The sequence below is a fragment of the Bicyclus anynana genome, chromosome 16, assembly GCF_947172395.1.
Source record: "Bicyclus anynana chromosome 16, ilBicAnyn1.1, whole genome shotgun sequence".
In the NCBI taxonomy this organism is placed as follows: Eukaryota; Metazoa; Arthropoda; class Insecta; order Lepidoptera; family Nymphalidae; genus Bicyclus; species Bicyclus anynana.
Genome location: NC_069098.1, coordinates 7444980 through 7458456, shown reverse-complemented (window position 1 = coordinate 7458456; position 13477 = coordinate 7444980). Strand labels below are relative to the sequence as shown.

Below are 13477 nucleotides of genomic sequence, written 5' to 3'. Positions count from 1 at the left end.
TAAGAATTTTTGGACAAAATTTTTTGTTCAATTTATCTCGTTTCTATTCAATTCTCAAAAAAAAAATCTTAATTTTTAGTTGCCTATTGCATTATTTTTATGCAAAAAAGAGATATTTAATAGAAACTTAAACGTCATTTTATTACATGCAACCGACTTTTGCGGAAGAACTTCCACGAAATCTGTACATAACTAACTTTAAAAGCGAACATTAGGTTTGTCATAACCGATGTTCAGCAAAAGTTCCAATTTGCTGCGCTCCCGCAGAAACTTTACCCCGTGTTTCGCATATCAACATTGGTTTACTAAGAACGAAGCATTCGCAGTAAGAAAACAAGTACGAGCTCCACACAGGCAAGTTTCCTTCATAAACTCATGTTCGCTATCCACCTCCTAGAATCTTAATGAGAGAAAACGATAAAAACGTTGTCTGAATGCTACTTTTTACGTAGTTCGTATGGAGTTTACCGGCGGAGGTACAGTCGTGCACGAAAATGTTCACATGAGATCATCTGCGTGCTAGCTGAATGCACTATATAGCTTATAAAGTGATTTTCCCAAGTGCACTTCGCGCGGCGCGGCGTCGGCTACACTCGTTATAATTGCGGTAATGACGGCCGCGTATGACACTAAACTGGCGTCGGATTGCCAATTGAGAGATAAAAAATGTTTGCACCTAATTTGAATGTAATTTGCGGGAATAAAAAATGTAAACGTATTTCACTGTGGAACATTCTATGATTAATATAGGATCGTCGTCGTTAAATGTACCTTATATACGTAAAGCAAAAAAGCAAGTGTTAAATGAAATAATACATGTCAATGCTTATAAGTTAAGAGTGTGCAATATGTAATTTGGTGGTTACAAATGGTTCTGGATCTCAGATTCTGGAAAATTAGGTATATATCTTGAACATGGCCATTTTGTTTTTCGTTATGTTGTTTAATTTACTTGCAATTAGGTAAAAATGGTTTTGGCGCTCACGTCATAAAATTTGCGTCGCGCGTCAATCGCTCCGTGCTTTTCACTCACGTGAATGTCATAATTCGGCGTCTCGTTTGCGCTTCGAATTTTATCCATATCGTACCGACGCGCTGCGCGCTCTTAAGACTTTGGTAAGATTGTTTCATGAGGAAACCTGCATACCTGAGAATTTTCTTAATTCTCTATGTGTCTGAAGTCTGCTAATCCGCATTGGGCCAGCGTGGTGGACTATTAGTCTAACCCCTCTTTTCTGAGAGGAGACTCGTGCTCAACAGTAAGTCGAATATATGTTACTCAAAGATTGTTTTAATATAGGTACAACTTTGTTGATAGGAACACATATTTTAGGTCTAATAGCTATTTAGTATATGGTAATAAACAGTAATTTTGAGTATGTACTTAAAGGCTTTAGCGAACAAAGAGAAATCGAAGTAAACTAATAGAGTTGTTTAAATATTTCACTCAAACAAAATATAACATATTATTAAAAGCATCAATGCCGTGATAAGTGCAATTGTTTCGGATCAGTTAATTTAATATTTGCTCATATAGCAGGACCGCACCTTTAATACTTTTATTTCATTCGTGACGAGCTACAGATTTACCGATTTCAATTTAAATGGGAACAATCAATAAGCGAGGCTTATCGCATTTATTCGAACAAGATGAATGTGATGTGTTTTAAATCTGCTACCTATACAAATTATCCTATTTTTGTGCGAATGGTGAACACGTTTACACTAAATCGTTTTGGGCTCTGTTTTCATTTTGGAAATGTCGGATATAAAATCACATAAATATTATAAACAGTGTGTAAATACGTCGTATAAAAGAGTAATATTATTATATATTATGATTATGAAGTTAATTTTATATGAACACCCTAATAAAAATAACTTCATTCAAAAATAAATAGGTAAATCAATAATGTTTACATGTTTAAAAGATAACACATATATCATAACTTAGGTAATGTAAGTTTAAATTTTTATTCAAAATAAGTTGTGTCAAAACAGAAGCATTTTTTTTTTATTTGATTAGACTAGGATACGAATACCTACAGTATTTACTACCTACTACAGTTTATAAATAGTGGATGCATGTTAAATATGCGTGTCAAGAAACCCTTGGTACGGTATTCAATAACCCGAGTGCCAAATTATACATATTATAAATCGTTCAATAAGTATTGATATTTTCCAATTTCTATAAGTCATTTTCCAAAAAAAAAACGTCGTGGTTTAAGACTGTAACGTCGATAACAATGCCTCTACATTTATATACGAGTATTAAAATATACTTTATACATTAATAAATTAAATACAAATTTTAATTAACTTTTCAATAAGACAAAATGTGAACGCGCTACAACGGGCAACAAACGATACCTTTGTTTGTTTCAAATCACTTTCGTTTTATTGCTCGCGTTGACTAATCTCTTTCAGCTAACGGCTGCATCTCATTGCTTTAGCCCTCTTTTTTGTAAAAGGCTTTGTTTTGATTTCCGTTTACTCTACGTAGGTCCAGTGTAGCAAAATTTTTAATTTTATCTTTTTTTTTTTTTTACAAGTTAGCCCTTGACTACAATCTCACCCGATGGTAAGTGATGATGCAGTCTAAGATGGAAGCGGGCTAGCTTGTTAGGAGGAGGATGAAAATCCACACCCCTTTCGGTTTCTACACGGCATCGTACCGGAACGCTAAATCGCTTGGCGGTACGTCTTTGCCGGTAGGGTGATAACTAGCCACGGCCGAAGCCTCCCACCAGCCAGACCTGGACAAATTAAGAAACTCTCAATCTGCCCAGTCGGGGATCGAACCCAGGACCTCCGTCTTGTAATTCCACCGCGCATACCACTGCGCCACGGAGGCCGTCAACCAAAATATTTTATTATAAGGTCAAATAAAAAATCTAGCTTAACTTTGACATTCAGGAGTGGTAGTCAAAACTAATATTACGTATCTAGATTTTTAAATTTAGTTTTAGCGGACGCACGCCCTTAGGTCTCCTTAATCCGGCTCTGTCGCTCCGTTATTTAGTGGAAGTCTGCTAACTATAAACTACCTCCCTGTCTAATTTCATCTTTCTACGTCAGCGGTTTAGAGATTTCGAGAGATCTTCCGCTTTTATATAGGAATTTACGAGTAGGTTGTTTCAATCATATTGGAAAAATGCCGATATTTGTATAAAATTATGAGATTGATTGGGTTCAAAATAATATACTTCTCATATATAATATACAACTAATAGACAAATATAGATAAAAAGTACGAGTATTTTAAATTGAGGCCAGTCAGGTCATATTTCCATATACCATCCGAATTTTCAATTTTAGTTTGCTATGAACAGTCATTGATTCTTTTACATTTACCGATATTTTCCAATAAACTCTTGTAACAAAACAGCATTCGGTTAATTTATTATGAAAAATGAAATTTTTATCGCGGTCCGTACACGACTATGAAAAAAAAAAGAAAAACAATAAAAATCAAGCGAACGGAATGCAATCGCGGCCGTTTGTTTCCAATACCCCTCCAATCGAAAACCGCCATTTGTAACAGAATAGATATAAATTGATAGCTGCCAGTGAGGGAGCCTGCATACGGGTAACATCTATGAGATACATTTCTCAAGACATTCCTAATTGAGAAGATGTATATCTTAAGAACGTCATTTGTCTTAATATGTAATGTAATACAACACGACAAAGACAAATATTAACAAAATTCAGTTTGATATAAATTTTAAGAAAAAAAAAAGTTTTTGGTCAGACTACCCTGAAACGACTCGACCGATTTTTGATTTTTTTTATTTGTAGGTATGAAAATAGGTCGTGAAGTATTTTTACTCACCACATTTACTCGATTTTTTGCAATTCTTTTAATTTTTCCTTTAAGCATACCTGCTGGCCTATTTCCTATTTTGGTTTTATTATCAACCTATTAAAATATACAACAAATCAATTGACAAAATGTCATCTACATACTATGATACAAAATACAAATATCATCCGGTGCTTATCTACTGGTGGATATTATATACTTGTAGTATGTAGATGACATATTGTCAGTTGATTTGTTGTTTATTTAAATAGATTGATAATAAAGACCAAAATAGTGCATAGGGGTGTACTGTCATCAGACCACAACTCACATAGCATTTTTCAAAAAGTTAAAGCTATAGTCAAAATATAGCTTTTACTTTTTTGTTACAACAGCAGGGGATCGAATTCTAGGATTTCAGTCCGACCCTTTCATCGCGAACCAGTTGAAACATAATTATAATTACGACACGTAAATACAGTATATTTGCGTCATAAACATGATGAAATTGACCAATGCAAATTCCCATAGGGGTAATGTCAAGTCTAAGTGGTCTGCCGTCGGAACCAGCGCGACAAGCCACTGCCCCATCAATTGCGTACATGTGATTTCACTCAATTTTTGAAACTGACGCTCCCTCCCCCTCTTGAGGGAGTGAGGGCATTACTCAAACCGCAGATTATACTGCAATATTTTAGCCTCACTGTTTCTAATATGTCATATCGTAATAAATTAGATACATCATATACAAAAGCGTCTGTAATATTGAAATTTAAATTAAATTTCGCGCACGTAATGCACATTACTGGCACGTTTCGTATAATTTACTTTAAATCGAGTGATGATGAATGAGAGCTTAAGTTTTTGACTATTTACTCGTATGTCTGTTGTGCACTGGGTTACTTAAACTATACACTTATAACAACAGAAGTTATAAGTTAATAATAGACTTAGTTGATTCAAATCGGTCGACATGTTTCGGAGGTGTTCGACACCGTGGCACGAGATTTTTAAATATTAATTTTATTAAATATTAAATTAAATTTAGTTATAGAATTGTACTTTATCAGTACTCTAATAAAACAGAAATGGAGTGTCTTTAAATTGATATGATTTTCGAAAATTGAGAAATATATGAAGAATTATTAACATAACAAAAACAATTTTTTTCCTTAATTTTTGAATCTTTGTGATTTTTGTTCAAGTTACCAAAATTGAAAAGGTTTTTCAAATCATAATTTGTTCAATGTGTAAACGTAACAGAGTTACCTAAAGTGTTTTTCAGATAGCATGGGTACAGTGACAACTATTATCGCGAATCGCGGCAAAATTTAAGGTAAAAATGTCCCATCGTACATGAAACGAACTGTACATTTATAATATCTCTGTGCTGTGTGTTGTATAGAATTAATGTAATTTGTTTCTTTAATTAAAAATATTAATATTTCAAAAGAGGAAAAACAGAGAAGTTTAAAAATAAACACGGCTTTTTAGAAAGAAAGCATGGGATGCTAAGACAAACGCTAGACTTAATTCTCAACTTTTTACGGTTTTTAGGCGTTCAGTCTGGACAATTTAAAAAAAGATAGTTTCAATTTGAAAAGCAAAAAACACAGCTTAGACTTAATTAAAAATAATTTCTTAATCTTTTGAAAAAAAAGAAGATTAATTAAAACAGAGGGGTCTGTGAGGACTATCTTCGCTGCCAGCCCGCTTCGTACAAAAGGCGGGCGAGCATCAACATTCGCATTCAATGACTCCTTGCCGCAAAACCTAATATATTTTCAATTTTCAACGTTCCCTCCCGCTTTGGGTTTGCGACTTTTAATAGGATTTATCGTTTTAGACGAATTTGCTGTCATTTGTGTAGCAGTAAGTTTTGTTATTATTTCATATTATTAGCGGACGCCCATAATTGTAATAGGTTATCATTGTGTTTTTTGAACACATTTTTACGTTCAATGTTGGCGCAACGAAACGTTACGTGGGATGCGATTGGTCCACGTATTCTCTTCAAAGGAAAACGTCATAATCTATACTAATCTATACTAATATTATAAAGCTGAAAAGTTTGTTTGTTTATTTGATTGAACGCGCTAATCTCTGGAACTACAGGTCCGATTTGAAAAATTCTTTCAGCGATAGATAGCTCATTTATTGAAGGCTATAGGCTATATATTATCCCTGTATTCCTACGGAAACGGGAAGCACGCGGGTGAAACCGTGCGGCATCAGCTAGTCAATTTATATAAATGTCAAAATTATTAATGCCATTGTCATTCTATACTATATTTCGCAATAAAACTAACGCATCCATAGCATATTTCACTGCTTATTCTACATGTGAAAATCAAAATCTAGACATTGTATTAGTATTATAAAAAGGTAAAGTAATCTCTGTAGGTAAAATGTAGTGGTAATCTCTGAACCGGTTTTGAAAATTCTTTTACCAATAGAAAGGAAAACTTACTATTAAAAGGGAACCTACCTAATAATTTTAGTTATGTATTTTGTGTTTTTAATGTATAATTTTTCACACAACCCATGAAGATATTTCACGTGTTGTTCATCTTCCCAAATTAAGCATCACCTTGCCTTAGTCTCCACACTAGATTGATCTGTATCGTGAAGACCTGGTAGAATATTCTTATGGTTTCCGTTGGACTAGGACTACATTACAAAAAGAAATACATTACAAAAAAGAAAAGTAAAGTAAAACAGTAAGCAGAAACGTTAGATAGGTGTACATAATTATCTTAGTTTATTTCATATTTGCATTGAGTAATTCTTAATTATTCAGCAAAGAATTAGAATAGTAAATAACCTATAATACTTTGCTCGGGGAACCATCAATCGGGGAACATGTACTAAAATTTGTAACTGGAATTACATCGACAACGACACACACATACATTATAGTATTATTTTTACGTACTCGAATCAAACGAGAAGGGTTATTTGCACCATTATACAAGCCATTTACTCGCAACTGAGTCTACCGCAAAGGGTGCCGAACTGCCGAGTCAAAGAGGATGCACTCTTACGCCCGATAATACCTTTATCGTATTCATATTTTAAAACGAAAATTTGCAAAACGATCATAAAACCCGCCATACATTCGGCCTGATACGCGATAAAACGTGTGAAGGGTCAAAACGACCGTCGATACATCATAAAATTATATGAAAGTCAAGAGCAGGGAAAGTGAGAGGTGAACAGAGCACGGAAAATTTATTGCGGCCTGCTCTCGATACCTATTGTGGAGAGATTTTTTATGACTTTAAAAAAAATAATTTCACAAAAAAAAACGCAGTTACTGACACGCTGGGAGTGGTCAAGAGCGGTCTCGTAAATTATTATTTTTTTGTTGATTTAATTGTTTTCCTCGGGGACACCATCACTGACTGACAGATGCACATGCATAAGTAGCATAATTTCCTTATAAATTAGCTTCCGTTGTAAATGTTTTTGTCTTTCTTAGTGTTAAATATATTATTATTTAGATTTATAAGTTATTAGAATTATAAGTAGATTGAGCAATTAGTTTAAGTAGTAATTAGAAAAATGAGCACCGACTCGCTAACAAACTGCTTGTTCAGTTTGGCGAGAGAATAGATTAAGGAATTATTGAATAAATTACAAAAAAAAACATTTTTTTCCGTAATACGATACTCCAGTTGAATGAATTAATAGATAACGTAAAATATATGAATTCTTTGATAATTTTAGATCACTCAAATTATACCATACCTTTCAGATAATTCATTTTAAAAATTAAACAAACGTTGGTATCAGGTTTTTCCCAGACAAATTAGGGTAAGTTCGTTGGGTCAATCTGGTTTAATTTGGAAGGTCATATGGAATTTTTTCGATATCATTTTGAAGGCATGGTAATTACTACGTCGCCAATGATATGTAAGCCAACCGTACAATCGAACTTTAGAAAACGATTCTAATTTAGGTCCCGAGATTTGAACCACGGGCAAACTTGTATTTAAAACGTATAATTTATATGAAAAACTGTTTAATAATAAATTATATGGCATGGAAATATCCTTTCCAAAATGTTTACGCCAGAGAGACGTTCCCGCGTAAAATTGTCATTGGATTCCGGCTTTACGGAGCCGTTCGGTTAGAAACTTCGACGTGGAGGAAAAATCTCCCATCTTACAGCGTCATTTGGAATCAGCGCCCGTGAAATTCGTCGTGGTTGCCGGCGAAGCTACCTGCCACGATGCATCGCACGACGAACGGTGCTATAAAGGGGGCCCTTGTTAAAAGCCGCAGTTGAAAATGAACTATAAAAGGAAAATATCTGCATATTTCCCCTTTCTTTCCATTTATGGAACACATGTGCGGATTCTTAAGAACTGTTGCATCGTTGGCGCGTTTCCAAAGCTCGTGTTGGGATAACTTGAAGTGGTTCTAAAGACAATAATAGCCCCCCGTTATGCTGTTGTGCCAAGATAGCCTCGCTCGGATACGGTCTTGAGTTAATGCTTGTGTAGTGTACATTCAATTAAGGGAGTTTTGGTGCCAACTGGGAGCATACATGAGATATGGCCTCAAAATAGATTCTGTTTTGCGGTGTATGATTTTGTAGCGTTTTTTTCTGTTCTAACACAAAACAATCCGTACCATGGTAAGATAAATGTAGTTATTATCGTAATGAGTTCAAATTTAACCACCATCTTTAAAGCTTTACTACTAATTTGTTGTATACCTATGTAACTATACCTATAACAAAACGCTACCTTTTTCATATCGCTTAATACGATTCCCTTATGCTTATTAACATGAACTTTTAACGTGTTCACATAAATTACTTATATCAATGACAGTCTATAAACAGTGTGCCTAGTGGGAGTTTTCAATATTTTCATACTGTTACTATCACGTTGACGTAAAAGCAAATTTATATGGAATTCAAACAGTTGTGCAGTAGTGCCACTAGATGGCGCTGTTTCAATTCCTTAGAAATTTGCATTTACGTTACGTGACAGTAACAGTATCAAACTGCTACTAGGCCCTCTGAAGTGTATAGTTGCCCACAATGATTGTCATTGATATAATGGATGAATGAACAATCGCTGAGTAGCTGCAGTTGTAAGTTAGTATGTTCCCTGGTAAGTTCTATTCAAACAACTCCATTTTAATGCAATAGAATGTTCTTGTTAGTAAGTAGTGTAAATACTTACATATAGCACCCAATCCTTGGGGCTGTGCGCGTTGGTTCCGCACACGTAAAGTCTCGATCCGTCGCCCATTGGCTGGATCACTCTGACGTGGTTTCTGCAGTCGAAATGCTGTAACAAATATTACAATTACGATTTAGAAACAGAGAAAACTTATAATTTTATTTTCTATTTTTTTATTATTTGCTATCATCATTATCAACCTATATTCGGTTCACTGCTGAACTGTATTTTACACATCATCATCATCATCATCATCATCATCATCATCATATCAGCCGATCGACGTTCAAAGGACATAGGCCTTTTGTAGGGACTTCCAAACATCACGATCCTAAACCGCCTGCATCCAGCTAATCCCTGCGACTGGCTTGATGTTATCATATGTACCACCTGGTGGAGGGTCGACCAGCACTGCGCTTTCTAGTGCGGGGTCGCTATTTCAACACCTTGGACCCCAACGTCCATCGTCTCTTCGAACTATGTGTTCCACACATGCTTTATCACAATTTTGTCGACTAAGATATCATTAGAATCTAACAACATAAGAATTATGATGGAAATAAGTACTGAAATGTTACCAACAGTTGGGGCATTCAATAATTTAATGTATATTTCGACTAAGAGCGCGCTTAGCACCGTTTCCGTTAACTAAACCGTAATCCATTAGTCTGAAGTGCAGTTGAAGCATCATTGTATAAATCAGGATCGAGGTTAATTACCACATTTAATTCACTCATTCTCTTGCGTTTCAATCAAAATTGGCGCAATACGGATAATTGGTTAGCCGATACGATAAATAAATGAACTGCAATGAAGGAATACATATTGGGTGCATCGAAAATTTCACCGTAATAATACGTACGAAAGTATGGTGAGCTCCGCTGTGATTATGTAAATTCACTGCCAACATAAATATTGAACAGGACATTAATATTCTGTACGACAGGAATATGTGATGACCTCTTTTAGTGTATAAAATGCAGCCGAAATGAACGATTGCTCGTGTTTATTAGGTTTTGCAATAAATAATGATAAAACATCAAATTATTATGGCGTTTATTTCTGTTAAATATTTATTTGTTAATTGTTTATTTCGTTTTCCAAATTCTCAAATAAAGAATATCTACAAGTTATTATCATTTCATTCTTTATAAACCCACATTCGGCTCACTGTTGAGTACGAGTCTCCTCTCAGAATGAGAATGCTTTGGCTAATAGTCCACCATGCTGGGACAATCAGATTGGCAGAATTCACACACCTAGAAAATTAAGAAAACTCTCAGGTATGTTAGGTTTCCTCACGATGTTTTCCTTCACCGTTTGAGACACGTGATATTTAGTTTCTTAAAATGCACATATAACTGAAAAGTTGGGGGTGCATGCCCCGGACCGGATTTGACCTACGCCCTCCGAATCGAAGCCAATGTTACCTACTAGTTACTATATCATCATCATCATCATCATCATAATATCAAGTGATGTACATACTCTTAATTTTTGTCACTTTTTGGACATGGGTTGGGCCTTTTGTATGTTTCGGCTTTAGTTGATGCATCACTTTGTTGGCACCGCCTTGAAAGTGATAAGAAGGTAGCACATACGATGTTATTTTTCGCTTTTTAGTTTATTTTTGTAATTTTGAAATTAGTTAAATATTTTTCTTAAAAAGATTTAATTGTGTACCACCATTTAACAAACTTATCCATCTACAATATTTAGCTTAGCACACAATCGTATAGTGTAGTTCAATACTGTTATCGCCGCGTTGCAACGACTTGCGATATAAGGCACCCGTCGTACGGACGGCTTAAGTTCAGTGTGCTCGTGGCGTTCGAGTCGTCCACATTCCTTGTTGTGTAATTCTTTATGGGTTACTTGGGATAGTGACTTAAGTGGAAAAGGGGAGTGTTTGTTAACAGTCAAAGGTACCTTTAACCCTACACACAACGTTCACAAGTGCGTGTCTTCACTCAAGGTGCGTGAATTATCTGCCATTCTAGGGTCTTATTTTGGTTACAGTTTGATTTGTTAATTAAGTTGTCCTGACAAATGTTGTGAATCATAACCTTTGTTCGACATTAGTTTTCTTTTTTTTGTAATCACTTTTGAGTCTGCTAAAAATACCAAGCTTTTTTATCAAATTAATTTGTCAACAAAATGTATTGCAAAATGTATTGTAAATGTATTAAATAATAAAAGGCAATCAGTCCAAATATAGGTCACGCTGGTTTTGTACTATTACACACATTTTTGTATAACAAATTCATAATACAACGATCTGTTAGCTACAACCGTTTCTGATATTCGCTGCCCGCACTTTGTTTCGTGAAATTCAAAATCTATCAAAACAGTACCGCAATAGTTTGCGGGACGGGTCCCGTTGTGACGTAGAGAAAATTAGTTTCAATCTGCCGACGGACCGCAACCGCTCGCCATCACAATACTACTGTGCAACTCTCGAAAGTATAACGGGACAACTAACAATTCGCAAATTGTGTTTCTGTTTCATGACATATTATACCAATTTAAACTTTGTTGGGAAACGATTTTGTACAACGTATGTTTTGTGTACGACCTTCATTTGGTATTCTGTTATCTGAAGTTTATTAAAAAAAACCTTTGTCTTTTCACTCTTGACATTGTTGTTTGTGCTCATCACATTACTTTGTCGTATCATTTTTCTTGACATATTTGACAATTAAGTTTATCCCATGATTGATTTGCTATAGTCAGCGCTTCATCTTAACAGAAGGCACTCATCACTCTTAACAGAGTGGTTGTGATCATCACTTTAGTGTAGGTGCCTCGCTTTACAGTCATCCGCCCATTACTTTGTCGTATCACTCTTAACAGAGTGGTTGTGATCATCATTTTGGTGCCTAGAATTACAGTCATTCGCCCATTACTTTGTCGTATCACTGTTAACAGAGTGGTTGTGATCATCACTTTGGTGTAGATGCCCAGCCTTACAGTGATTCGTCCATTACATTGTCGTATCACTCTTAACAGAGTGGTTGTGATCATCACTTTGGCGCCCAGCCTTACAGTCATTCGCCCATTACTTTGCCGTATCACTCATAACAGAGTGATGATCATCACTTTGATGTAGATGCTCTGCCTTAAAGTCATTCGCCCATTACTTTGTCGTATCACGCATTACAGAGTGATTGTGATCATAACATTGGGGGTAGATGGCACGTCTCATAATCATTTGCCACTTCCTGTTTGCTGACAGTCTGGTACACACTGTACAGTACTGCTCCATGCAGATATTAAAAAAATCTACTACAGCATATTAATTTCGCCATTTCATTGTAGCGCTAGCAAAGATCCACAACTTTGTGTGATCTTGATGTTGCTTGTAGAATTTGATTTAATTTCATGTGAAAACTGAATAAAAACCCGTTAAGTAGATAAGTGCGAACAATCAGCCAAAGAAACAGCCAAAATAAACAGTTTTTAGTGTCCTTTAATGGTTTTTGTAACCGCTTTTTTTCCCAATTTTCGACAATCAGTGCGAACAAGTGATGCGGAATGTAGACACTGATTCTACCTCTCTGCTATATTTAATAGTTTGAATACAATGAATCTAAATCTATTTATACTGTCACATAATAGACTATTCGTGATAGTGTTCGGTTACTAGTTCCATTGTATTTTCAAAACCAATAGATTTAGCGTCTGACGGTAGAGCGCGTGGTTGCGGTGAGACGAAATATTGAAACTAATTTTCTCTATGTCACAACGAATGCCCTCCAGTCAACTATTGTGTGGATATTCTGTCGGATTTTGAAATGACGTAATACAAAAACCTGCCACATAATTTTTTTTAACCGACGAAACTAAAATATTTATATACATACTAGTGGACCCGGTCAAGCTTCGCTTTGACTTATGTGCACTTCTTCCCTATCCCTACTCTACACTAATCTACCCCCACCACACCCTACCCCTTGACTCTTAAACGTTTGTATGGGAAATAGAAAAGGGTTGTTTTTATGGTTTTCCCGGCAATTATTCTAATTTTTCTCACCTTTTAAACCTTCCCTATACCTCCACGAACATTTGAAGACCAAGATAAGATAAATTCGTTTAGCCGTTCTCAAGTTTTAGCAAGACTAACGAACAGCAATTCATTTTTATATATATAAATAAATAGATAATAGATATTACATAAATCGTTTAGTTTCGTCGACATTGACATGACGTTTAAGTAACATGTGAACTCGGGCAAAATCTCAAAATTAGAATAAATCTTTGCGAAATTTTTTAAAACTTTTATATCGCAAAGCATTTGAGGCAGGGTTTGTGAGTATAAACAAAGTCTGAAATATTAATTCATTACATTTCGGAGAGCTATTGTGCGATAGTTGTCCGTCGATTGCGGCCGGGCGGCGGATTGAAACTAATTTTCCCCACGTCACAGTGAAAGCGTCCGCCATTGTGAGCTTACGTCAGAGTTTAAAATTTA

At 35.3% G+C, this 13477-nt stretch overlaps 1 protein-coding gene across 2 annotated transcripts in view; it reads right to left on the bottom strand.

Moving 5' to 3' along the window:
- Positions 1-13477, bottom strand: part of LOC112050759 (semaphorin-2A) — a 300945-nt gene that overhangs the window by 57549 nt on the left and 229919 nt on the right. For both annotated transcript variants that reach the window (XM_052886353.1, XM_024089102.2), the window contains exon 6: positions 9007-9114. In XM_052886353.1, the coding sequence (XP_052742313.1) occupies positions 9007-9114 (108 nt within the window). The remainder of the gene's footprint in view (positions 1-9006; positions 9115-13477) is intronic.